The sequence below is a fragment of the Agaricus bisporus genome, assembly GCF_000300575.1.
Source record: "Agaricus bisporus var. bisporus H97 unplaced genomic scaffold AGABI2scaffold_4, whole genome shotgun sequence".
Taxonomy (NCBI): Eukaryota; Fungi; Basidiomycota; class Agaricomycetes; order Agaricales; family Agaricaceae; genus Agaricus; species Agaricus bisporus.
Genome location: NW_006267367.1, coordinates 1,998,918 through 2,025,122, shown reverse-complemented (window position 1 = coordinate 2,025,122; position 26,205 = coordinate 1,998,918). Strand labels below are relative to the sequence as shown.

At 46.1% G+C, this 26,205-nt stretch overlaps 11 protein-coding genes across 11 annotated transcripts in view; 9 read left to right on the top strand and 2 right to left on the bottom strand.

Moving 5' to 3' along the window:
* Positions 1-309, top strand: part of AGABI2DRAFT_178035 (hypothetical protein) — a gene marked incomplete at its 3' end in the record, with an annotated part of 4,139 nt that extends 3,830 nt beyond the window's left edge. Inside the window, exon 7 of the mRNA XM_006460435.1 lies at positions 221-309. Within this exon, the coding sequence (XP_006460498.1) occupies positions 221-309 (89 nt within the window). The remainder of the gene's footprint in view (positions 1-220) is intronic.
* Positions 310-1,153: 844 nt separating this feature from the next.
* Positions 1,154-2,184, bottom strand: AGABI2DRAFT_117441 (hypothetical protein; the record flags this gene model as incomplete). Its single annotated transcript, XM_006460434.1, has 6 exons — positions 1,154-1,222; positions 1,279-1,329; positions 1,383-1,453; positions 1,513-1,615; positions 1,673-1,897; positions 1,960-2,184. The coding sequence occupies 6 exons, from the start codon at positions 2,182-2,184 to the stop codon at positions 1,154-1,156; spliced, it is 744 nt and encodes a 247-aa protein (XP_006460497.1).
* Positions 2,185-2,660: 476 nt separating this feature from the next.
* On the top strand, positions 2,661-3,200 carry AGABI2DRAFT_117440 (hypothetical protein; the record flags this gene model as incomplete). The annotated part of the gene is made up of 1 exon (XM_006460433.1): positions 2,661-3,200. The coding sequence occupies one exon, from the start codon at positions 2,661-2,663 to the stop codon at positions 3,198-3,200; it is 540 nt and encodes a 179-aa protein (XP_006460496.1).
* Positions 3,201-3,905: 705 nt separating this feature from the next.
* Positions 3,906-4,581, top strand: AGABI2DRAFT_178034 (hypothetical protein; the record flags this gene model as incomplete). Its single annotated transcript, XM_006460432.1, has 2 exons — positions 3,906-4,327; positions 4,458-4,581. 2 exons carry the CDS (start codon positions 3,906-3,908, stop codon positions 4,579-4,581), a joined length of 546 nt encoding a protein of 181 aa, XP_006460495.1.
* A 655-nt stretch (positions 4,582-5,236) lies between these two features.
* On the top strand, positions 5,237-5,485 carry AGABI2DRAFT_46023 (hypothetical protein; the record flags this gene model as incomplete). Its single annotated transcript, XM_006459662.1, has 1 exon — positions 5,237-5,485. A coding segment is annotated over one exon (249 nt), but the record flags the coding sequence as incomplete, so codon positions are not given.
* Positions 5,486-12,453: 6,968 nt separating this feature from the next.
* Positions 12,454-13,175, top strand: AGABI2DRAFT_135682 (hypothetical protein). Its single transcript, XM_006460431.1, has 6 exons — positions 12,454-12,522; positions 12,571-12,626; positions 12,681-12,700; positions 12,751-12,847; positions 12,898-12,926; positions 12,977-13,175. The coding sequence occupies exons 1-6, from the start codon at positions 12,494-12,496 to the stop codon at positions 13,013-13,015; spliced, it is 270 nt and encodes an 89-aa protein (XP_006460494.1). The 5' UTR covers positions 12,454-12,493; the 3' UTR covers positions 13,016-13,175.
* A 349-nt stretch (positions 13,176-13,524) lies between these two features.
* AGABI2DRAFT_192191 (hypothetical protein) lies at positions 13,525-15,589 on the top strand (the record flags this gene model as incomplete). Its single annotated transcript, XM_006460430.1, has 10 exons — positions 13,525-13,609; positions 14,253-14,305; positions 14,357-14,365; positions 14,428-14,547; positions 14,609-14,635; positions 14,687-14,719; positions 14,779-14,872; positions 14,941-15,058; positions 15,114-15,464; positions 15,518-15,589. Coding segments are annotated over exons 1-10 (891 nt in total), but the record flags the coding sequence as incomplete, so codon positions are not given.
* A 156-nt stretch (positions 15,590-15,745) lies between these two features.
* On the top strand, positions 15,746-18,190 carry AGABI2DRAFT_203560 (hypothetical protein). The gene is made up of 10 exons (XM_006460429.1): positions 15,746-15,987; positions 16,038-16,044; positions 16,106-16,501; positions 16,556-16,624; positions 16,680-16,753; positions 16,807-17,095; positions 17,145-17,236; positions 17,284-17,288; positions 17,345-17,487; positions 17,540-18,190. The coding sequence occupies exons 1-10, from the start codon at positions 15,809-15,811 to the stop codon at positions 18,005-18,007; spliced, it is 1,722 nt and encodes a 573-aa protein (XP_006460492.1). The 5' UTR covers positions 15,746-15,808; the 3' UTR covers positions 18,008-18,190.
* Positions 18,191-18,353: 163 nt separating this feature from the next.
* Positions 18,354-18,694, top strand: AGABI2DRAFT_192188 (hypothetical protein). Its single transcript, XM_006460428.1, has one exon. It carries the CDS (start codon positions 18,445-18,447, stop codon positions 18,601-18,603), a length of 159 nt encoding a protein of 52 aa, XP_006460491.1. The 5' UTR covers positions 18,354-18,444; the 3' UTR covers positions 18,604-18,694.
* Positions 18,695-19,693: 999 nt separating this feature from the next.
* AGABI2DRAFT_220536 (hypothetical protein) lies at positions 19,694-20,656 on the bottom strand (the record flags this gene model as incomplete). The annotated part of the gene is made up of 1 exon (XM_006460427.1): positions 19,694-20,656. A coding segment is annotated over exon 1 (903 nt), but the record flags the coding sequence as incomplete, so codon positions are not given.
* A 3,578-nt stretch (positions 20,657-24,234) lies between these two features.
* On the top strand, positions 24,235-25,217 carry AGABI2DRAFT_220534 (hypothetical protein). Its single transcript, XM_006460426.1, has 2 exons — positions 24,235-24,604; positions 24,656-25,217. The coding sequence occupies exons 1-2, from the start codon at positions 24,379-24,381 to the stop codon at positions 25,105-25,107; spliced, it is 678 nt and encodes a 225-aa protein (XP_006460489.1). The 5' UTR covers positions 24,235-24,378; the 3' UTR covers positions 25,108-25,217.
* The last annotated feature ends 988 nt before the right edge of the window (positions 25,218-26,205 follow it).

The window sequence follows — 26,205 nt, the reverse complement described above, 5'->3', positions numbered from 1 at the left end:
ACCTTGATATAGTTTTTTGAGTTGATTTTTTATTTTATTTGGTTTATTGTGTGTGTGATGTTTGGGGAAATGGGAGTACCTAAGTTGATTGAGGAGGTTGGTTATTGAAGGTTGAAGGTTATGATGATGCGCTTGGTGGCTTGTGCCTGGGGATTATGTATGAAAGACCGATGTGCGTTTTCTCGTTTTCTTAATTATTACCTTTATACTCAATGGCTAGGGATTGCTCTGGGCAGATATTCAGATTGTGGTAGATGCAAGGTGTCTAGGCTGATGCGGCGTCAGTTTGATTTATGGTCTCTCGGCTGAGAATTAAATTACGCCGAGGTCGAACGATGAAAAAACTTGAATTGGGAGTACCTAGGTTGATTGAGGAGGTTGGTTATTTTCGTCGCGAGCCGGATAGTCACCAGTCAACCAACATTATGAGTTGGGATTGAGGGTCTTAGGCTATAGGGCCCGAGATCCCCAGGCGGTGAGATCGAAGCTGGAACGCAGTCGGGTCACCCCAAAAGCGTGGGCTTCGATCACCTATGTTGGCTGACCGGGCTTCCAGTAATAAGGGTTCGGGTGGGTGGGAAATAAAAATAAAAGATGTAGAGGTGCGGAACGTATAGGACCGCACCGATAGAGTAGTAATAGTAGAAGAGATAAAATGTGACGTGTCACTCTAATCACAATTGATCATATGGTTCACACACACGGTCTTCGCTCCGAAAAATCAGACCGCGCTCGTTCCTCGCGCGTTCTTCCACTGAAGGTTATGATGATGATGCGCTTGGTGGATCGCGCCTGGGGAATATGTATGAAAGACCGACGTGCGTTTTCTCGTTTTCTTAATTATTACCTTTATACTCAATGGCTAACGAGGGTCTAGGTGATTGTCTCTGAGCAGATATTCAGATTGTGGTAGATGCAAGATGTCTAGGCTGATGCGGCGTCAATTTGATTTATGGTCCTCGTCTGAGAATTTAATTACGCCGAGGTCGATCGATGAGAAACTTGTTCGAACGCCATTAAAACCTCAAGGAACATCGAGAAATAGGCCATTAAGCATAGCCAGCTAAGTTACATTATGAATACTTACTCGATATATAATACATTTATAAAAGTAATACAGTAAATTTTATAGAGACCCTTACACTTCTACGCTTTAATTCTTGGACTTCTCGCCTTTGAGCCACTTTTCGAGGCCCAAACCTTTGTAAATCTTGTCAAGGCCCTGAGAAATGTTACGTCAAGATTGAATTCGGTTCGTAAGTGATATTTTTAGCTCACGGTTGCGGCGATGACGCCTTTCAAGAGACTATCGAGACCCAAACCACTCAACTAGCGGAAGAAGTGAGGCCGTGTTAAGTAAAAAAAAATTCGTTCAAACTTACGAGATTACCGAGTAGGTTGAGGACTCCAGCGAGAAGGAGGCCGACGCCTCCGACGATTTGAGTTATCGGTTCTGTGTAGTCGCTGTTAAGAACACCAAGGCAATGGTCGGAACATGATCACAAAACTTACGGCCCAACGCATCGAGTAATGGACCGAGATCCCTCTGTGCCTTGGGGAACGACTGCAGTTTTTCCTTGGCCCAATCTATTGTGCCTTGGACATTCTCAACCAACTTTAAAAGTCAACCGTAAGTGATTTGTTTGCAACTTTGTGAGTTCTCGTGACTTACTACTTTCAATGCTTCGGCGAGACGCTGTTCGGCGGGTGTCGCAGAATGATCCAGCGTGCGTATCTTGATTCTACTCGTGATTTCTTTGTTCTCATCCAAACCGCGTATGGCTCCATTCGTCTCGTTCAGAAGTTTGTCGGCTTGCTCGATGAGAGGTTTGACTTGTTTGATCAACTCTTCTTCATCGCGATCTTCCTCCTTCTGAGCCTCCAAATTGTCAAAGTGCTATTCAACGAGGTGAGGTTACAATTTCAATGACCAGAATTGCTGATAAATAAAAATCTCACTTTACGAATCTTTTCACAAATGGGAATCAATTGCTCATTGGCGTCTTCGACAATCTGCGCCATGCGGTTTGCCAATATATCGTCCACGTTATCCTCTTTTTCTTTATCCCCGGCCTGAGACTTATCGTCTTGCGTAGTAGGAGCAGGCTGAACGTCTGCTCCAGCTGGAACGGGACTTTGGGATCCGGCAGTCGGTGGTTGTTGCGGTGGCGATATGTTAGACATGCTAGCGAGTTTCTGTGGTGCTTTTTCGTGTGTCGCGAATTTTTATACGCTGTACTTTTTTGCGCGTCATTGGAAAGAAATTTCAGACAATACGATCGTCCCCTGGAGATGTGATCTCCAATGACGGGATAGATCGAGCGGATCAGGATCGTTCTGCCAAAGATTGCCATGGCTTAGTATCAACCATCTACAATCGTTTGCTCATGCGCAAAGGTTAAGACTACAGGTATGGTGGCATGAGATGATGTACGTTATATTGTTGGTCCAAATCTTGCCTTTTTTAGACACCTTTTCATCCGTATACGCTTCGAAGGGTCTATTTTGGGTTTAGACCGAGTGAATTGTGGGGGTCGGCTAACGTCACTGTGGGTACCAGTCTACGAGCCCCAGTTACTATATAAGACACTTATTCCTGTTTTGCTCACCTATCGCGTTTCGCGTTTCTTTCACTTGCTGCAACTAATCTCGTTACACCTATGTCGGGCACATCATCTGATGAATCTCGTGGCCCTTCTCCCGTACCTTCGATAGGATCACGAAAACAGCAAATTCAGCCTCCGGCGTCGCCTGCTAAGCAGCAATCGCGTTCGGATTCACCAGTAGAATCACAGCCTCAGCTCCAACCGCAACCCCAGCGCGGAACATCCCAGTCACGAAACCGTGGACGCAGTCGTACACGTCGCAGTCCCTCGGTAGCCAGTACCATTAGCGATGCAGGTCCTGAAGAAGTACTTCCCAACGGTGACAAGCGTCGTAAGCGCAAGAACAAAAAACGGCAACAACAAAATGCTCTTCCCGTAGTAGACGAAGTAGAGGCTACTGGAAGAGAAGTAGTCGAAACAGCGGGAGGTGCCGTTCAAGCCGTCGGTGATACTGCTGGTGCTGTCACTCAGGCGGCCAATCCAAGTGGTGGAGGATCGGATAAACCGTTGAAGTTGAGATTGGATTTGAACTTGGATGCGGATATAAGGTTGACGGCCAAAGTTCATGGAGACATAACGCTCTCATTACTGTGAGTACCCGATCTTATTCATGTACCATATTTTTCGGCGGGGGTCGCTTAACTGAGACAAGGCGCTGAAATAGTTAAATCTCTATCAGAATGCTTTGATCGCCTTCCGCCGAGCGTTGCATTTCTTCCCTTCCGTGAAAACGCGGATCTTGTCGGAGCAGGTCAGAGCAGGAAATTTCACTTTTGAAAACCGAACACCTTCCAATTTTCGCTACCATGTATTTCCTTCGATTTTTTTTTCAAGAGGGTCTGACACTGTTATAGTCCTCTGCTTCGCAAATATGTTTGGACAGACAATGCGCTGACTAGATATACAAAATTATTGGTATATGCTAACGGAAATGTTACTCAATAAATATAATTTTGAAGAGTGGAAGAGGCCGAACAGCAGAGGTCTCCTAGACCGCGTGTGACCGTGGATTTTGACCATGCTATTTGAATTGAATATTGTAAAGAAGAATTTGGTACCAGTGAGACTGGAGGAAGGGTGGGAGGAGCGCAACATAGCGATGATACGGCCCGGACCGGCCGGACCCCTGACAAGGGACCTGTGGAGGTCGGCAACTTGAAAACGTCACTGTGGGTACTATCCTTAGTACGAGCCCCCAATTTATAAGGCACTCATTTATGTTTTACTCACATACCGTGTTTCTTTCCACTATCATCATCGACATTTTATTACATCTAGGCTCATTTACATTCTACTATCATGTCGGATACATCTTCTGATCCATCGATTAAACCACAGCAATCGCAACCCCAGCGCAATGCATCCAGGTCACGAAACCGTGGACGTAGTCGTGCTCGTCGCAATTCCTCGGTAGCCAGTACCATAAGTGATGCCGGTCCTGAAGAAGTTCCCTCCAGCGGTGACAAACGTCGTAAACGTAAAAACAAGAATAAGCAACAACAAAACGCTCTTCCCGTAGTAGACGAAGTAGAGGCTACTGGAAAAGAATTGGCCGATACAGCGGGAGGCGCTGTTCAAGCCGTCGGTAATACTGCTGGTGCCGTCACAAATGCGGTTGGTGGAGGATCGGATAAACCGCTGAAATTGAGATTGGATTTGAACCTGGATGTAGATATAAGGTTAACCGCCAAGGTACATGGAGATGTAACGCTTACTTTGCTGTGAGTACCATATGAATTCGTACTTATCCTTCGGCGGGGATTTGCTTAACTGAGACAAGGCGCTGAAATAGTTAAATCTCTATCAGAATGCTTTGATAATCTTCCGCCGAGCGTTGCATCTCTTCCTTAGTGAGGACGCGGATCCTGTCGGAGAAAGTCAGAGCAGGGAAATTCTGTTTGAAAAGCGGAAATTTTTGAATTCTCGCTACCATGTATCTTCTCCGATTTTTACTCAAGAGGGTCTGACGCTGTAATAGTCCTCTGCTTCGCAAATATGTTTGGACAGGCAATGCGCTGACTAGATATACAAAATTGTTGGCATATTCTAGCGGAAGTGTTACTGAATAAATCATGATTTCGAAAGAGAGGAAGTGACCGAACAAGCAGATATTGGAGGGACCTTCTAGACCGCGTGTGATGCGGGTTTTGGACATGCAATTTGGGTTGAATATTACAACGAAGAAGTTGGTACCTGTGAGATTGGAGGAACTTGATGGGAGGAGCGGAAGATTTTTCCACGCCGTGGTTGAACCCATCACTCCCTTTCGGAGGTTTGCTGATGCGCAAAAATAGCGATGATACTACGGCTCTGTGGAGGTCGGCAACTTGAAAACGTCACTGTGGGTCGAGCCCCCAATATATAAGGCACTCATCCTTGTTTTGTTCACATACGGCGTTTCTCTCATCTACCATCACCGACCTTTTGATTGCATTTAATCTCACTGTCATTCTATCATGTCGGATACATCTTCTGATTCACCAGTAAAACCACAGCAATCTCAATCCCAACGCAAAGCATCCAGGTCACGAAACCGTGGACGTAGTCGCAGTCGTCGCAGTCCCTCGGTTGCCAGTACCATAAGTGATGCCGGTCCTGAAGAAATTCCACCCAGCGGTGACAAACGTCGTAAACGTAAAAACAAAAAACAGAAACGACAAAGCGGTCTTCCCGTCGTAGACGAAATAGAGGATACAGGAAAAGAAGTGGCCGATACGGCGGGAGGCGCCGTTGAAGCCGTTGGCGATACTGCTGGTGCCGTTACAGGCGCGGTTGGTGGAGGATCGGATAAACCGTTGAAATTGAGATTGGATTTGAACTTGGATGTGGATATAAGGTTGACCGCCAAGGTCCATGGAGATGTCACACTTGCATTGCTGTGAGTACCGATACCGATTCGTACCTATCTTTCGGCGGGGGTCACTTAACTGAGAAAAGGCGCTGAAATAGTTAAATTCTATCAGACTGTTTTGATCATCCTCCACCGAGCGTTGCATTTCTCCCTTTAGGGAAGACGTGGATAATGTCGGAACAAGCCAGAGCAGGGAAACTCATGTTTGAAAACCGAACTTATTTTTTCTTGAACCTTCTTTCTAGTAGTATCTGACACTGTTATCATCCTCTTCTTCGTAAATACGTTTGGACTTTGGACAGACAATGCGCTGATTAAATAAACAAAATTGTTGGTATATAAAGGAAATGTTACTTATTGATATTTTTGGATAAGAGGGCTAAGGGAGGGTGAGGAATGGGCCAAACAGCAGATAGAGGAGAGGCCTAGAAGGCTGCTTGTGGCTGTTGGTTTTCGAGATGCGGTTTGTACTGAATATTGTAACGAAAAAGTCGGTAGCGGCAGTGAGACTGGAGGAGGGCGGTAGGAGCGGAAGATCTTCCGATGATGTTACAGCTCTGGATAAGTCTCAAAGAAAGCGATGCACACGTTGATATTTCAGGGACGTACATAGGAGACGGTCAGGGCCCATCAAATTTTGATCAGGGCTTCGCTCCCAACGCCCACAACACTCGTCGAGCCTATGGCATCCGCAGTCAATTTCCCCCAATGCGACCATCTTCGCTCAATCACAGCCCCAAATGTCTTTGCGAGCGAACAGGCAGAGTTCGTCCACGTCAACGAGCAACTCCGCTCGCTCGATCGCCATATCGCCGAGTTGAACACGTTGCGAAGTACCCTCCATCGTCGCACCGTACAGCTGCAAAATCAGCTCTTGCCAATTTACACCTTTCCTTTCGAGGTCTTGACATACATATTCCAGCTAGTCGTCGGTCCAGAAAGCTACAGTTCGAGCTTTCACTGTGATCAGCAATTCATTCGACGAGCTTTGGTCTTGAGCTCCGTGTCATCTCATTTTCGCCACGTTGCCTTTGGCACACCAGAATTATGGAATAGGATACCACTGCGCGTAGCTGAACACAAAGCAATTGACAACTTGTCTTTGCTTCAGCACTGTATCGCCTATGCTTCGAACGTCACCGTTTGTGTATCTGACAAGTACCACAATAAATGTGGAGAAGATGTACGTTCTGTTATCAAGACTCTCTTCACTCCGGATACGATGCGGAAAGTCAAGAAATTCGAATTGTGGACCTCGAATCATGCATCGCTGTGGATTTCGAATTTCAACAGCACCTCCTTTCAAATGATCGAGACCTTGATCATAACATACAAAACACCACAAAGACGCTGGCCCGTTTTTGATTTTAGCGCACTGAATAACTTGACCCGACTCCACATGCCGGGCTCCGATCATTTGTCAATTACCGTTCCTCCATCCGTGCAATATCTATACATCGACAGAGTGTCGCTCGGGGAATTCGTGTCGCTTCTTTACCAGTGTCCAAACCTCGTGGAGTGCTCTGCAAGTGTTGAGGGGGGGTTATATCGTCCTTTCTCCAAGCCTCTCATTCTTAAATATCTCAAGCGACTGGATACCAACACTGTGTACGCTATTACCAAGAGCTCATCCCTCCAACACCTCCAACTACCCTCACTCGAATTCCTCTGCCTCACCCAACGCTATTTCGATATCGTTCCGTTCTGTTGCAGTGTGTCCACATCCCTTACATCCCTTACAATATTTACGCATTCAGGAACGTTAGACTATGAAGGTCTGTATCAGCTTTGCAGGTCAACGTTTCCTAAACTCAGAGTCCTGAAAATTGACTCTGTGTATCTTGAACGCGTACTGGACGCCATTCGTGCACTGTCACCGCTGGCCGGTGAACACTACAATTCCAAGCCTCTTCATCTCCCCGCTCTCGAATCCATAACATTACGTTCCTCCTCGACCGTAGTTGAACCCCGTATCATTTTGGATTTATTGAAGAACTGGTGGAGCGACGAGGCACTACGTCTGCACCTCGAGCTTCAATGCGTTATGAACAGTGTTGAAGATTGGACGCCAGCATTGAAAGAGGAGTTGAGTTTGATCGTGGGTAACCGTCAGATAGAGATTAGCTGGGGCGATGGTAAGATATAATATGTTGGGCGGCTCGTTGCAAATTGTCCATAGAGCAATAGCGCAGAAACTTTCATGTGATGCATAGGAGGAACAGAGCGAAATAGGCAATCGGTCGCAGTAGCAGTGATAGACTCATAATTTGGAACAGAATGTGCTCGGCGCGTAGGTCAAAAAATTCACTTCATCCAAATTCTTTCCCTTTATCACATTTCTTGAATATTCGAGTAGCTCATTTGTAGCTATAGGATGGTCCACTTGCTATTATTTTCGCGTACATTTGTCGTGGCCACACAAGGGCAAACTGACACACCGACCCCACGCCGGGTGTTCCACTTAGCCTTCATTTTGAAACTTGACATCGACAACACCACCTTCGGACCTATGGCGTCCGCAGTCAATTCCCCCCAATGCGACTATCTTCGCTTAATCACTGCACCCTATGTTTTTGCAAGCGATCAGGCAGAACTCACCCACCTCAACGCGCAACTCAGCTCACTCGATCGCCATCTTTCCGAGTTGAACACATTGCGATATACCCTCCATCACCACTCTTCAAAGCTGCACAATTTACTCTCGCCGATCCACGCCTTTCCTATCGAGGTCTTGTCATTCATATTCCAGCTAGTCGTCGATCCAAAAAGCTACAGTCCGAGATTTGATGATTACTGGGATTGTCTTCGGCAAGCTTTGGTCCTGAGCTCCGTGTCATCTTATTTCCGCTGTGTTGCCCTTGGTACGCCAGAATTATGGAAAATGATACCGCTGCACATAACCAAATCCCATCCAATTAGCGACGTCTCGTCTTTGCTTCAGCATTGTATTGCCCGTGCACAGGACGTCACCATCTGTGTATGTAGTGGCAGGGATGGCTTTGAATATATCGAAACTCTCCTTACTCTCGATGTGACGCGGAAAGTCAAGGCTTTCCATGCGTTATCTTATGAATCATCTCGGATATCCAAACTCAACCGCACCTCCTTTCCCATGATCGAGACATTGCTTATCTCATGCGGATATGAAATAGAAGCATTGTCCGCTCGTGATTTTGATTTTGGGACACTGGATACTGTGACCCGACTCCGCATATATGCTCCAGCTCCAGCTACGCTGAAATTTCCAATTATTGTTCCTCCATTTGTGCAATACTTAGAACTCAGCAGAGTGCCGCAAAAGGTGTTCGTGTCGCTTCTTTATTAATGTCCAAACCTCGTGGAGTGCTCTGTGGACGTCAGAAAGGAGTTAGATGATCCTCCTTTCACCAAACCTCTCATTCTTAACCATCTTAGGCGACTGGATACAGGCCCCATGAATGCTATTGTCATGAGCTCATCCGTCCTACACCTCCTACTGCCCTCGCTCGAATTCCTTCGTCTTGATTACGACTCCGAATGCTCTCTCGATATTGTTCCGTTCTGCCGCAGTGTATCGGCAACTCTTACATCTCTCACCATACGCATGCATTCAACAACGTCAGACTATGAAGGTCTGTATCAGCTTTGCAGGTCAACATTTCCTAAGCTCAGAGACCTGAAATTCGACTCTAAGTATTTTACACCCTTAATGAGCGCCATTCGTGCACTATCACCATTGGATGATGAATGCAACAATCTTAGGCCTCTTCATCTGCCCGCTCTCAAATCCATATCGTTGTATTCCGACCCACTTCGAATGGGGCCTCGTATCCTTCTGGATTCGTTGAAGAACTGGTGGAGCGATGAGGCACTACATCTCCACCTCGAGTTTCACGACTATTCAGGCTGTCACCAAAAAGATTGGACACCGGGATTGAGAGAGGAATTGAAGTCGATTGTGGGTAGGCGTCTGATAGAAATTATATGGGCGGGCGTTAAGATATAATATTATTTGCATGTGGATGGCATAATGGCCATAGAATAGTAACGCTAATATGTTCATGATCAGGTGAAGGAAAGGAGGGCAAAAAGGATAAATCGGTCACAGTAGTGATGACTTTTGATAAGCAAGGGCAGTCCCTATGAGTCGTCGGTCCGAACTGCTGAGAAGAGTTCAATAGGGCTGACCTTGATGATATTGTCGCAGTAGTAAATATGCTTGACGGACGATTTGCTGATAAGACATACAAAATTCTTTGTATATCACGGAGATGTTTCGCAACCAGTTTGGTTTTCGTGGAACGAGGGTGGTCTGAGCTTTCGGCCCGGGAGTGATGTCCGTATAGATCAGTAACAACACGTCACAGGTTCTTTTCTTACTCTACCTCCTGTTTTTTTAATTTTCACTCACCCAAAACCTACTGGAAGCCTGGATAACCAACTCAAGATCGCACCTTTGGGGTGGCCCGACTGCGTTTTAGCTTCAATCTCACCGCCTAGGCATCTCAGGTCCTACACCTCAAGGCGCTCTCCCAACCTTTGCTGATGCTTGGCCAGTGTCCATCTGGTTCACGATGAACTGCGTTGAGGAATTGGACGCAATTGGGCCGATAAAGATTGCATCAAGATCCTGACGAATGTGAAAAGCCGATGGGAACATTGAGTCGTGTCCTCATCTGTAAGTAATCCCCGACTCTTGCAAAGCAAGGGAGGGTTCTGTTGGAACGAAACGTGCATCAAACCCTGCTTTTTGCAATGCACGTGGGAAAGAAAAGCTCCACAAAGTGATGGCATGCGTGAGAAGATCTCTATGGGTCAGTTGCATAAGCGAATATTATGTAACTTAGGTTTCAGGCCGCTTCGCGCAAGTGCAAAGTCCTTTATTTTAGAGTCTCTAGAGCTGAGATCAGAGCGCGTATAGTGGTGGGACTATTACCACTGAAATTTAAAAGAGGATAACACATTTTAAATACTTACACAATACATCTCGTGAATGCGCTCAGCTGAGGTATTTTTTGAAAATTCTGGAGGGTGTTAAATATTCATATGATTGAGTACAAATATAAAGGAAGGGTTGCTGCTGTTATTGCAGACACGCCGGGAGAGTATCGAAGAGTAAAGAAGGCCTTGCAGCCAAGTGTCTGTATATCTTCGTGCTTGACTGTTTCGCACACCAAGACTAACCAAGTAATGTTGAAGCATTTATTAACCTATCTAAGTGCTATTTCCAGGTAAATCTGATCGTTGGTGACTATTTCAATAGTCTACCTGCTCCAATCCTCGAATTTACTGATCAAGCCGCGGAGCCATGAGTTATCACAGCTCCCATCAGCGGTAAGTTTATGCACATCAGCGCTGTTCCGGCCCGTTCATGCACCGAGTCTATGAACCGCTGAAGCGGTTCATAGACGGTGCATGAACGGCACAACGCTGATTTGCCCTGGTGTGTTATACTCTCTGAGCCGCCCTACACTTACTGAATATATGTGACTTTTCACTTGCCAACTGAGTAAAAAAAATCCTATAGGCATAGACTTACAGTGCCTTCATGCTTTCACGCAACCAAAATCGTAGCAGCACTCTAAGGAGAGCGAGCTCTGACTTGACGTTCTTTGAGCTGGCATCTGCAACTTAAGTTATTAAATCAAGCATAGAGAGTCGGGGACCGGTGCGTGAGCGCCGCTACGATGGAGTACTCGTCGAACGAAATTCTGATGGCAGTAGTGTGCTGTCAAATTAGCTAAGTTTCACAGTCCTCCAAGCCATTGATTGACCCGTGAAGTTGTGATCTGTTGTGATCTTCTTGCTCCCGAGTAGCCAAATTTATCTAGGGGTATAAGTAATGTAGACTCGGCCTCGAATCGGTGAAAAAAGAGAACCACTGGATAGCCCTTTGGACTGAATACTCTTCCCGATGAGGAAGTTTCAAGGGATTAATTCAAAATATGACATCTACCCTTACAGTGGCCAGGGTGAGAGAGAGGAGACAAGGAGAGCTTGGCGATAGTTTCGCATGGTTTCGCAAACTCCGGAGTTAAACAGCATGGTTGGTGTAGGGATATATAAGCTCTTGTGTTTAAAGTTTAGGTTAGTATACCGTCTGAAACACTGAGGGTACATAGAACGTTTCTCCAGTTCACGATGTATTTTCGTCATGAGATATTCATAAGCTATGTATGTATCATGCGGCCCTCTGGTTCGTTCTGTTTCTATTTTGAGTGGATGCTTTACGACATTAAGTATATTAGATCTTACCCTGATTCAAATTAGTGCATTCTGCGTTGATTCTGCGACACTGTGTCCCCGTAAGGGACGGATCCGGGTAGTATTTCCCCTTCTGCAGTATCGTCGGGGTAATCGGACAATGTTAAGGTTATGCCCCCCAGATGCCCCCAAGGGTAGCCAAGGGTTAGCGCGAAGCAGAACAAAAGCCGGGGATGCTTATTATTAGGTCGTTGACAGTACCTGAGTCGAGTTGTACCATAGAAAATATGAAAAGGCTCTTGTGAGACTCGAGAAAGGTTCCTGACATGAGTAGAACAACGCGTTGATCTCGGGATTGATCATGTCTTATTTACCATCGATGAAGCTTCTGAAGCTGTGGCTTTGGCTTTAAAAAAGATGGTACTTCGAAGTTCGGTGGCCCATCATTTCTGGCTTAGTTTGACTGATGAATTGATGCAGAAAGATGGCGTGGAGCCTGCCACCAGTTGGAGCAGGACAACTTTGTCACAACATGATAGTACTTGCGCAGCGCATATATCTTCCTGTCTTCTTACCATCCATACACAAGTACGATGCTTACTTTAAATGATGGGTAAGAGGCTCTTCATCGTTTCACTATTACAAATGAGCCCTAGTAACGAAATATACAGTCCAGTCAGATTCACGGCACCGGCGGACACTAAAGAGCTCTGGCCCATCATCGAATCATCGTCATGATCCGATCTGATGAGGCAGGCTGCGACTTTACGATATATAAAGAAGCTTAAAGGTCACCGACACCAGTGACGGCATCCACATTTACTACCTAGTTTCCTTCTCCCCATTTCCGAACATGGAGCTCTCCACTATTGCGCTACACCTGTAAGCTTTATAGGAATGTGCATCTCCGCTCGTTAATTCGGTTTTCAGGATAGCTGCAAAGTACTTTCAGATCGCAGCAATGGTTATGTTTGCCTATGACTATAGTGAGTTTGTGTTGTGGAGGGTGATAGACCATACTTATGATTTGCCCCGTCCAGTGCTAACACTTGGAGAAGAGGTCTGCTAGCCTACCTCCACCTGTTAATGGAGCTCATTCAAGCATGCTAGGTAGAATTGATTTGGATGCGCCCCATGTCGTTTGCGACTATGCTCTTCTTTCTCATCCGCTACGTGTCGTTGATGCAGTCCATTGTATTGGCGGTTTGTAAGTCTTTCAACATTGTAGTCGTTGCCTGTGCTCACGAATTTTGGTAGCATTGAACGATCCTGATTGGAAGGGCAAGGTATGTGAAACTCGCATATTTTTCGAACTCACTACTGACATATTTCTTAGTCGTGGTGGAAGAACGCGCGAGGAACGAGCGCGGTCTGATTTTTCGGAGCGACGACCGTGTGTGTGAACCATTTGATCAATTGTGATTAGAGTGACACGTCACATTTTATCTCTTCTACTATTACTACTCTATCGGTGCGGTCCTATACGTTCCGCACCTCTACATCTTTTATTTTCATGTTCTCCTTTGAGGACAACCTATGCCCACATGATGGCCTTCTTTTTAGAGCAATCTACGCTCTCGGTGAACCTAAGTCTTCACCTACGTTCTATGCCCACCTGATGGCTTTTTTAGAGCAATCTACGCTCTCGGTGAACCTAAGTCTTCACCTATGTTCTATGCCCACCTGATGGCTTTTTAGAGCAATCTACGCTCTTGGTGAACCTAAGTCTTCACCTACATTCTATGCCCACCTGATGGCTTTTTGGAGCAACCTTCGCTCTTGTTGAACCTAAGTCTTCACCCATATTCTATGCCCACTTGATGGCCTTTTTTAGAGCAAACTTCGCTCTCATTTTTATGCCCGTTTGATGGCCTTTTTAGAGCGAGTTTTTCACTCTGGACAACTCTTGCTTGCTACCCTTGTGTGAGGGCTTGCTATGAGTCATTGGCAACTCAATGTCTTACTCCAGGTAGGTAAGCGTCCTTTTAATCTATTTACACTCCAGACACCTCTTTTTGGGGGTGAGCTCTCCCCGGAACGCGTCGGCTGTGTCGGTGCCCTCCGTTTGGGGGTGACCCGACTGCGTTCCAGCTTCGATCTCACCGCCTGGGGATCTCGGGCCCTATAGCCTAAGACCCTCAATCCCAACTCATAATGTTGGTTGACTGGTGACTATCCGGCTCGCGACGAAAGTGGAAGAACGCGCGAGGAACGAGCGCGGTCTGATTTTTCGGAGCGACGACCGTGTGTGTGAACCATTTGATCAATTGTGATTAGAGTGACACGTCACATTTTATCTCTTCTACTATTACTACTCTATCGGTGCGGTCCTATACGTTCCGCACCTCTACATCTTTTATTTTTATTTCCCACCCACCCGAACCCTTATTACTGGAAGCCTGGTCAGCCAACATAGGTGATCGAAGCCCACGCTTTTGGGGTGACCCGACTGCGTTCCAGCTTCGATCTCACCGCCTGGGGATCTCGGGCCCTATAGCCTAAGACCCTCAATCCCAACTCATAATGTTGGTTGACTGGTGACTATCCGGCTCGCGACGAAATGTATATTTATAGAAGTGGCCCAATGACGCCAACTGATGCTGGTTTTTTAGATGTACCAGATATGCTATATCTGAGGCCATATTCTCGGTGTCTCTCATCGCTCGTACGTAAATCTTGATAGTTCCAGAATGTTGCTAAGCCTAATGATTTACAGTCGGACAACGTCGGTATTCTATTCCTTGACCGGTTACAAACTTGCTTAATGATGTAAGAACTCTCGTACAGTGATTATGATTCTACGTGTGGTTGCGATTTACAGGGGCAGCAAAAAAATACTCGTTTTTCTATTATTCCTCTGGACAAGCCAACTTATCCTATCGGTCATGGGCTTGAGGACAGGCTTCGGTAAGGTCTCTTTCAACTTTAATTTCCAAGTTCCACCAAATGCTAAAAGGTGGAATATTAGCTCTGCCCCTTCCCCGTGGGTTTGTAGGTGCGCATCATCTTTCATGGACACAACTTTCCACTAATCTGGTATACATAGGCTGTAGTTTCACGGGCACCGACGCCATGTTTTGTAAGTTCAACTATGCAATCCCAACTGTCGATGACCCAATATAGTTCCGGAATCCACAGCATCAATGTGGATAGCGCCCGCTATTACCGACTCGTTCATTTTTCTCCTTACAGTCTACCGTACCAAGCAAAACATTGGCCACTTGCTCGCTTCGTACGTCATGCTTCATTACTACGTCCAAACTTCATCTTGCGAGTATTTTGTTCATTCTCTCAATCTAGGGTCAGGCGAGGAAGCGGCTCATTCACTGACAGGGCAATTTCGATACTCCTTCTTGATGGAGCCTTGTATTACTTCGTTATCTTTCTAGCAAATCTAATGAATGCGCTGTTCTTCTTCGTATGTATATCCTCCCCTCAATTCATCTTCTCTGAACTCATTGACATGCCAATAGCTTGCCGATCCCGGTATCAAGCCAATCGCAGCGCCATTCAATCAGCTACTATTGTGTACTGTGGTATCTCGCCTCGTCCTCAATCTACGCTCATTATCGAGGAGTAATCAAGACCGCACAACAATAATGAGTACGATCCAATTCAGCGATCAGTGTTATCCTCCCAATCAACTCGGTACCCCGAAACAACTCGACAGTTTATGGAATAGAACTCTGAATGATTTTACGGAAGATGGTTCTAGTTCGTTTACTTTAGGAATCGGAAATGCCGCGTTTGATGAAGCTGCGTTACAATCGCCGGTGGAAGTGATGCACGGTGAAAACGATAATAATGACCAGTCCCATCACAAGGTTTGATTTTACCTCGACTGTTTTTTGGGACGTGATTCACCGGGCATGTGCAGTATAGTACCAGAACCTTAGAAGTATTATGTTTAGCTAATTTTCCTGACTGGAGAAAATGTAATAATTTTGTCTATACTCAGAGCCCTCTGGTCTCATCTGATATAACCAAGCTCTCGTTACTACGGAACGAGTGAAAGTGTATTCAAACATTTATAAATAATTTGTTTCAGGTTAATGCAGTCCTGTCCGTGGGAAGGATTGACCACCTCCTTATCACCGGTGCACCACTGACAGCTACAATCCATGACCGGTTGGTTGGACATTGCGCGTCTTCGTCCTCTGCGTCCGCCATGAAAATTGCTGTCATTGGGTCCGGAGTCTCGGGGCTCGCTGCAACTTGGCTTTTGAATGAACACAGTGACCATGAGGTGCATCTTTATGAAGCGGACGACAGACCTGGTGGTCATGCAAACACGGTCAGGTTTCGGCCCAGAGACCAACTTCAAGGGGATGGTGTGGACGTCGATACGTAGGTTCCAATATTCCATCCAAATGTCATTCTACTAAGACCGGTCACAGTGGTTTTGTACGCGTTTGAAATCTTTTCCTTTAAAACGCATGTAACACGTTCATAAACAATATTTCAGATCGTTTTCAACCCACCGACATACCCCAATTTCTTACGTTTCCTCGAACTTTATCCCCCTTATGAAGATCAACCGCTGAAGTCATCCTCGCCATTGTTGCTTGATCCTGCTTTGGCACCAAACAAAGGCATTCGTATCCTACAGACAGAAATGTCTTTCAGTGTTTCTCGAGACGCTGGTACTTTCGAATGGGCAGGGAAGAAAGACCCACTTGCGTTTTTCTGTCAGCGCGCCCGCGTTTTTGATCCGAATATGTGGCGAATGCTTTACGACGTCTTGCGGTTTAACACTTGTGCCCCTCAAATAATCACAAAAAATGACCACGCTGAGATCAGTATTGGCCAATATCTTGATCAAGAAGGGTATTCGGATGCCTTCCGAGATAATTATTTGATGGTCTGTTGTTTAGCAGGATAGTCAGTCCTTTGATTGACGTATTTTCTTTGCCAGCCAATGGCTGCGGCTGTCTGGAGTACTCCACCAGATAAGTGCTTCGACGAATTCCCAGCTCATACCCTTGTATGCTCTCTATATCGTTATTTTATTCAACACAAACTAATCATATCAAAACTAGATCAAATTCATGTATAACCACAGTCTCCTTCAGATGGTTGGTAAACCGAAGTGGATGACCATCTGTGGTGGCAGGTCCGTTTTTCCATATATCATCGCGTTTTCATGCCGATAACAAACTTTTCTAGTCATCACTACGTAAATCAAATTCTACAACGCCTACCCGAGTCCCAGCTACACTTGTCGAGTAAGATCAACTGCGTTTCCTCAGTACCCTCAAAAAACTCTGGCCCTACGCTTGAGCTAGTTACAGATAACGACGAAAAGTATCTTTACGATCACGTTATTTTTGCCTGTCATTCGGATGACGCTCTGCGAATACTTCAAGCAGGGGATGGTTTCGAAGAAGATGAAGCACGTATCCTTGAATCTTTCGAGTGGAACAAAAACGAAGTCTTACTCCACAGCGATACACGCGTTCGTTCGTCTCCTACTGGAATGTATTCTTTAACTTAGAAATATCCAGCTCATGCCTAGAAGTCGCCGAGCTTGGTCGAGTTGGAACTTCCTAGCATTTTCAGAGGGTTCTCACAAAGCCAATATAGATCGCGTTTCTCTGTAAGCCCTCTGTTAAACCACATTTAACTGCATCTGACGCGTTTTAGGACTTGTTAGTCACTTTAATCATGGTACTTTTTCAAGTTTTCTGACGTCCTAATCATCCAGATGGCATGAACGACTTACAGCACATACCTGAAGATAAATACGGTCCCGTGCTTGCCACTCTCAACCCTCCACCGCATATACAAGTAGACGAGGACAAAATACAAGGAAGATGGAGTTATGACCATCCTGTAATCGACGACAAGGTACGAAATGTACATTTCGCCATGTGTTTCGAGTGCTGACACCCTGTTGTAGGCCGTTAAAGCTCAGCAAGAAATGTACAAAATTCAAAATAAGCGCTCCATTTCATACGCAGGCGCATACTTGAAGTACGGCTTCCATGAGGACGGCTTCACATCTGGACTATTAGCTGCTTGTTCAGTTGAAGACAAAGACTTATACGAGCGGGTTCACAAACAATTCTCATCAGATAGCGGAGTTGTTGAAAACGGAAACAGAGTCATTCACACCAAAAACGCAACCGTCAGACCTCCTTTCGCTATCGAACATGCTGATCACCATTTATTTTTTCGACAAAGCGTGATGGACAAAGTTTTCGCGGGTATGTTTAGGGTGTTGGAGGCTTCTGGGTCGAGGAAAGTGATCGGGGCTTTTGGAAGTCTGACTTTGACCGTTTGTGGATTTCTTGTTATTTGGCCAGCTTCCCTCTTTTTGCGAATGATTGGGCGGAATGTGTATGGGAATGATAAGAAGAGGATCTGATATAGGGACTGGAGCCGTCGAGATCCTCATCGAGGTCGTCAGGTATACAACTCTTGGACGATTAGAAAACCCTCCTTACTAGCATCACCGTCGCTAACTACCATGACATGCATATAACAGAGTATTTCATAGTTTTTAGAAACGAGGATTCAGCCAGTAGATGCGTCGAATAAAGATTATAGATATGAAAAAAGATTCCTATGCAAGCGATCGAGATTCGAACTCCAACAACCAATGTTGCTTGCCATCACCCGCTCCTGAAAACGTGCCAGGGACTCATGTCAAGACAGATGGTCGGTTTCATCACTCAACTCGTTTAAAATGTCTCTAAGCTTCGGAAAAAAATGAAAGGCAAAAAAAGTGTTTGTTTACAGACCAAATACCTTACAAGCACTAAAAGCACTACAAGGCTATACAAACGTTATGCGTGGTTGCTGATGACGCTCTTCCGATGCAAGTCGACACCGAAAGCAGTATGTCCACTCCGACATACCATCCTCCGGATTTACAAATCGAAATTCTACATAACAATATCCGGCAGAAGTGACCCGGATCAGGAGAGTGTGATCCGGCGATCGGGTAGTCCATTTTTTTAACTGGTGCATAAGCCGTTCATAGCAGAAAGTGCATCCAGACTCCCCATACCACCTGAAAGTGGTCGTCCACTCCTGATGCTTTCCTCCTTCCCATTCGCCTTTCCTATCATGCTACAGGACACTAGTTCAGCAGATGTTAGAAACGTAAGTATTCTACTCACTTCACAAGATGAAGTCCATGGATAGGACAACCTCTTGGTTGTATTAGCAGGACGACGGAGGTACAGCTTGATCACATTGAGTATAGTGAAAATGTCAGTCGCCTTGAATGACATTGTTGCAGCACGACGGCGGAATCGCAACTTGACTGCACCAGATATAGTGGAAATGTCAATAGCCTTCAGGGGCATTTTCTTGAGTATACCGTTCCTCGTGAATTCATGACGTCGAGATTCATCCTTATGGTTAGAATCAGCTTCACGATCATGGAAGGAAAAGGTTATGCAGAACTCACAAAAAGCAAGTCACGCAACTTGGAAGATGGAAACATAACACCATACTCCTCAAACTGAGTGGTCAAAAGGCGAACATAGAACTCGTTTTGGAAGGAGGGATCTCCACATTTAATCCCGGTTACAGCTTCTCCAATGGCCAATTTGTATAAATTCAATCTGGTTTCATCGCCATTCCAGCTGGTAGTTTCTTCATCAACAGTCCAAGTAAGCGAAATCTTGTCTCCAGTCCCAGGACCGCGCCTCAAAGTGCCGTACCATAGTGCATAATCCCCATCACCAAAATCAACCCCGTTGGGGGCCTCCTTTAAGATTCTGGATGCGCACTGCGCCCCGAGTTGTTGAGCTTCGTGCTGGATATCGGGAGAAAATGCGGATCGGGTAAAGTCGGATATGAAGTCGATGAACGATTTATGAAAAGGTTCGAGCTTGTCCCTGTGGGATTCGTCATGTCCAGGAATACGCAAAACAGAACGGAGGTGACTGATGGCGGCGTAAGCTTCATCCGGCGTCATACCTAACCAATTGCATAGTAGATTGAAGTTAACTTTGGTATAAAGGGGCCAAGAGGACCGCTGCAAGGCAGAATCCCAATCTGATGCCAATGCTAATAAGAGCTTCCGGGTATTTACCATGATTTTATTAGGAACGCTGGACAGTATCCGGGCATACAATGCATCCAGTAGAGCCATCGGATGCTCCTCTCGTGGTATGCCAGTCATCGGATGATTATCGATGACATTCAAGATGTCAGAGAGCTGTGAGACTGGGTTTTCAGCATTTGAATCGCGGATATATCTGACGACGGTATGCGCATATGCAAATAATCCACTTGCAGCTTCGGTAAGTTTCCATAAGTCTCTTTCCTCGGGCCACTCCGAGTGAGAATCGAGTGAATCAGACGCCATTTTAATCTCCTTCAGTTCGTCGCGAAGAAATCGTTCAACATCTGCGCGAGCTTCGTCGGATTCTACAAGAATTTCCTCCTTCTCATATGCCGGTGTGACGTCGACTCTCGAAAAGAAGGAGGTGATGTGTTTTTCGGGGCGACTGGCAATCAACCATACAACGGGCGAAGAAGGATGCATTATGCAAAAATCCGAAATGAGACGGAGAATCTCTTGTTGAGTGTGTGTGCTGCTGCACTCATCCAGGCCGTCAATGATGATTAAGACGCGACCAGCAGAGTTTAGAAGAGGGTTGCGGATGAAGGGTTCAATGATAAATTTTTCGAACTGCACGGGCATCGACGACTGAAGGAGCGATGGGTCACGGGTGGTCTCGTACTCGATGACTTGGCGGTACACCTCAGATCTAGCTGCAAGTTGGTAAGACAGGGTTATGATGGCTTTGGATCCATCATGGCGTCCATTGATAGAGAAGAACACTGAGGCAAGGGAGGTCACCGGGAGCTTGGGAGACTCGGCAACGTTCTGCATGATAGCCGACTTTCCAACTCCCGCTGCGCCAACCACCCATCGCATCTTTTTCTCGCCATCGCAATTAGCAATGAAGTTTAGGCAACGTTCGAGGATAGCCATACGCGTTCCGGGATGACATCGCGGGGGTGGATTCCGAGCGGCAGAATTGGATGCAGCCCCAGGTATTGTTTCTCCCAGGAGTTCTTTCATAACTGGTAAAAAGTAATGAAGAATGTAAGTAATGAAACATGAAATTGCTTACATTGGTTCGAAATGGGATTGTTATGAGTGGCTGGTAAAGATTCAGCCAGTACAGGTAAACCTAAAGCTGATGATATGAAAAGAGTAGTTCTCACTGCTAATTACATTTCCATAGATGAAGTTCCCTGTTGCAGAAAAATTGTGGGCATGATTGAACATGCCTTCATTCTGGTGTTGCTGTTGCGGCGAATCTTGGCCCGAAGCCACTACCATCTTCCTTCACAGTTGAAAGCGGAAGTTCAGACCTTGAGAAACTATAGCGAAGATATGGCGGGCATATACTGTAAAGGTGGTATTTGCTGGGTTTGTACGAAGCCAGTGTGGTTGGAAGGAGACACAAGACCGACGGCCGCTGTCATGTTACCCTCGTGTGAAGTGCCAAGAATAATGACGTGATGGGACAATCTCAACCGCGACCGTTACAGTTAGCTCGAAGGAGGCGTATTGTGAGGTTTACCGATGATTTGGATTCCCTAAGAGTTGGAGGACTCACGGGAAGGCTGATGGATGTCGTTTCATGCCCCGCTCCGGTGAACCGGGTCTGCCAGGACGAATTTGTGGGAAACGCGTGGAATTTATTCCAATTGTCCAGCATAATCAACTGAAGTTCGCAATGTCGAATATCTCAAACACTAGACGGAGAGTCCACTGAAGCAGCCACGAGTTCTGAGAACAATTTACCTCAACTTTTAGAAGGATAGGCAATGGCGCCAGCACAATCTTGTTACCCTTTTCCTCCCCCCGTACCGTCAGTGTCATTACGCTTTTAATGCAGGTAATGATGCGAACTTGAGATGACTCCAAGGCCGAGGATAAGAATTCGATGGTGATTGAATGTTATGGATAAAGGAAAATCCATGACATTCTTGTCGAATTAGTGGTCGTCACGAGAACTTCACAATTTAGGCTTTCCAACGGTCTGCAACCCCCGGAAACAGATGAGTTCTGCGCCAATAATAACATTTGGTTCCCAGCGAAGCTGTTTCCACCACGCTTGTCGTTGTCTCAATTTCAATTCAAGCCATCGTTCAAGTCGAAAGATAACGCATGACGTGTTGGCAGTGTTGGATAGTGGCATTTTCCGTGCGACAGCACAAATTTTTGTGCATGACAACCCATGTGGGCCCAATCGCGAGTCCTTTTGTTTATTTCTTTATATCCAGATCGCGAATCTCACCAGTCATGATTTAACAGTTAGGGAGAAATGATACCACACAGCCTCGAGGTTTATATTATTCTAATTATAGACCGCCTACACGAGTTTCGTTACGCACGACAACGAGCTGAGATTCTCGAGCGGCTGAGTTTACACTTCTAACATGCTTACATGAGGGAATAGTATCGATAGCGGTTCATATACACGTGTCGAAACTCTCAAAGCTCCGAAAATCATGGATGCATGAGGGGATCAGTTGTGGCTCGTGTTCGAAATCGAAGATATATATAGATTTTTATCAGTAGATTGATCTGTGGAGACACGTTGACGGCCCTCGTGGAACTGAAAAACATTAGACGTCTTCGTAGTGATGGTTTAACGTTTGATGATGACCGTGGCAGGCATGTTGATTAGAAACAGATTCTTAACTTATCTTATTAATAAATAGCAGCGCTTATTCGATTCTCCGATTTCGCGGGCTTTCGTTCTTAAATTCTAGTGGCTGTTTGATGAACGCGAGAGAAACAAAGTTGGGTTCCCAGAAGATCTAGTAGTGCTTCAGATTCCTCCACCTGTTCTCGCTCTTATTACAACTCAAACGCAGCTATAGACTAGCGAGCCCCGGGTCTAGACTCGCGTATGAGTACCCAAGTTCCAACCGCATCGTTTTAGATTGCATGATGATTATCTGATTGAGCACTTCCGGCGGTGGGAGCGGTGGCGCTTGATTAGGTAGACTACACGTTTCTCTAAAACAACATGAGGTGCTCCGAGTATCTGGTCCATTTCCCTTCATGCGCGTCACGGGTAATGTCCTTGGTGTTTCGAGCGTTTAAAGCATTCGCGAAAAAATCTGTTTTTCCTTATTACCTCATATGTTGGATGACAAAAGTTTTGTATATTCGATGGTAATGGCCTGGTAACGAGCTGATTGACATTGATCTCTCCAGTCCGGTCAATCGTCGCCTCTGAACTTTAGCCTGCCCTTTCCTCTCTAGAGGAACACACGGTTTTCAGGTGTGTTTGATGCGGAGTAAGAAGAGTATGAACGCGCTTGGATGGAAGAAATAATAGAGCAAACACGAGGAGCCTGACCCTGAAACGAATTATCAAACGCTCTTCCTTAGTTCTTCCGACAGGCCCCGCCCCTTTAAAGCAAAACGCCCCGCCGCTAAAAGGTCGTGTAAGAAAAGTTATTCTTTATTTATTTATGTACATGAAACGCTGCGTGGGCGGAGAAAGTACATAAACGTACAAACACGTTGCATATTACCGTCATCGTCATCATCATTATCGTTTTTTTTATGTTTTCTTCTTCAGGGTCGAAGGGAATAGAAGAACTTCGAGTGCGGGTATAAGTTATTAAGCGCTATTGCGCAACTGAATGTTGGTTTCCTTGTTGTATAACATATGGACAGACAGATGTTTTAGCTTTGAGGGTTGTTGTAGGGTGTTTAGCGCTTGAGGCCTGCGTGTAACGTTTTGTGCCCGGCTACTTCGTGTGCATGTGTGAGGTGTGTGTGGTGTGTTGGTGTTGGCGTGTGATGGCCCGAGTCCAGGGGGAAGTTAATGATCGCAATTTATTCTTTTTCAACCAAGCCTCCCTTCATAACTCTTCTTTCTCCTTCTCCCATTACCATACCACCATTCTTTTTTTTCTTCGTCCCCTAGTGGCACTTCAGCTTTCCGTTGTTTTATCCTTTGTTGTTCCTGTTTTACGCGTGCTCATTTCAGATTCATTTTGAAGAATTTTTCTTTTGCTCCGGTTCTTTACGATTCATTCGTGACGGTGCCGACGAAGAGCGTTTTGTATAATAGTAGGTGGACGACCAAGGTTTTGGTTATTGGAGGAACTGCCGTTATTGCGACAGTGGTATTAGCTGGTGACAAGGTTAGGCAGAAAAGAAAGAAAGAGCACAATTCGACTTATTGGGTCCCTTTGACGATTACGAACACCCCACTACCAACCCCATCACCACCATTGACGACAATGTTCTCTATAGCATCATACCTAGCCGAAAAAATCAGTTCATTCATCGGATGGCGTTCGGCTTCGACTGTACTGTCTTCCGTCCCTGTAGCCGGTAAGACCATCAAGGAAGGTGAAGGAGTTGAATTGGATGAACGTGTAGGGGTAGAAGAGGAGGTCTCAAATTTGAAGAAGTTGTTGGAAGAAGCTAGAGCTAGGGAAAGCGAGAATGTTAGAAAGATAGAGGAATTGGAGATGTTGAGGGAAGAAATTGAGGGTTTGAGGGAGGAGTTGGAGGAGGAAAGGAAGAGGAAAGAGAAGGAGCAGGAAAACGTTGGAGTTCAGGAAAAAGAGCAAAGTCTGTACTCACTCGAAGACTCACCGATTGGTACAAGGTCCGAAAGCGAAGTAGTCGACCTGGTCAAATTGCTGAATCAAGAGATCCTTCATCTCTCAGAAATCATTGTCAAAGCATTCGAAAATGTCGCTAGACCAGCAAGATCTGAAGACGAAGCGATGCCCGAAGAGTTGAAAGAAGCTTTTGCTTGTGTTGAAGAGATTTTAGGCTATCGAATGGTTGACTTATTGAGGAAGAACGTTGATGATGATGGTGATACGGTTAGGATCGCTTTGAAAACTAGTATGGCCGCGTATACGCATTGGATTATTTCGTCTTGGTACTTCGAAAACCCGGAGGACGAACATTTGTTGAGTGAGATTTACGCCAGAGTTCGGGAGGCCGGTGAGTGTGATAAAAAATTTCATCTTTTTCTTGCTGAAAATAATCGATCAGAGGAACAAATGGTGTCTGGACGTTGGCGAGCTTTAACGCGGATCCATCTTCAGAGGATGCTGGCCGCCGAGCCAGATTTGACGATCTACATGGTCGACGCTTTCGTCAACATTATACTCACCGCCGGGTGGCATAACGATGCCACTACCTTGCAAGAATACTTGATCGAAACGTTCGGAGACAGGATATCGCGGTTATTGAACACGGCCAAAAGGCTGAACAAGATGATCGGGGAGGAGATCATGCATTGCGATCTGGAGGCATTGTATATCGCCCCAGAGGTGACGTTCAACAACATCACGATGGAGATCGCTGGTGGGGTGGGAGACGAGGAAAAGATGGTGCTGTGTACAACAGATTTGGGGTTAGTCAAGGCCGAGAAGAGATTGGGCAAGGTTGGCGAATGGGACGAAGCTGTTTTATTGAGACCCAAAGTGGTGTTTGATGTCTGATGACCCTATGTTTTCTTGTCCGATAGATATATGTATGTATCGATAATAATAGTTCCGATTTTCCCGCCCAGAAATGATAAAACGTGGCGTGTGGAGAAAAAGCGACGGCGTGGGTGGACTGATGCATTCATTCTGTACATCTTCCCTAGCGACGAATCCACTGCCGAGTTCTGGAACAGAGATGCATCGGCAGTTTGAATTAAGGGTGTCAGGTGCTGATACGGCGGGAAGGTGGCTGCCTGAAAAATTCGGCCATAGAGAGCGGCCCTGTAGATCACTGTTTATACATTTCCTGCTCTCCTCCGCTCTTCCACATCGGTAAGCACGTCCGCAGCGCCCTCGTCCTCGTCGTCTCTTACAGCGACCACGCGCGTCTTATTGTCCTTGTTAGTCCTCGCCACGTCGCCTCCCGGTCGTAGATCACCCGCCACGCAACGCCCTCAGCCTGCTCCTATTCCATTGGGCTGCGCTCGTCTAGGTCATGAATAGACGCAAGGGGGCTCCTCAGCCCAGCGCACACTTCCCTCAAGCGGATACTCTCGCCCCGGTGACCCCAACGTCACCGAGTAACCCGCGCTCGCCATCCCCGTCGTCTGGTCTCGCACAGTTTCTCTCAAAACCAAAAACCTGGTTCGGTCGCAGTGCCTCGGGCTCAAAACTTCCGTCCCCAAATGCTGAGGCCAGAACAAGCAATGCCAGCATCGGTAGTGCTCGCAAGCATAAGATTTCTCGTCCCACAGACCCACGTCCTATCTTGGACACTTATGGTGCCGGCAGCAAGTCAGTCGTTTTTTTTTCTTTTCATTATTTCTACCCCTGCCTGTATTTTTTTCTCCTCTGCCATGGTGCGCGTGGTTGTCAATTTCAACTTCCGCGGTATCATCGGCTCTCAGCACGCGCAACGCGCACATCAAGCTTTTCGGATGTGTTGCTTCTTTATCTCTTCCTCTATTACTCTAATCGAAAGGTCTTCAACCACATGCTTACCCTTTTTTTTTCCTCGTTTCTTTTCCTTTTTACTCCCCCAGATCCGTTTTCGATCTATCTCAACCCCAGCCGGACCATCCCTTCCATCCGCCCAGTGTCCCTTCCAGCCCC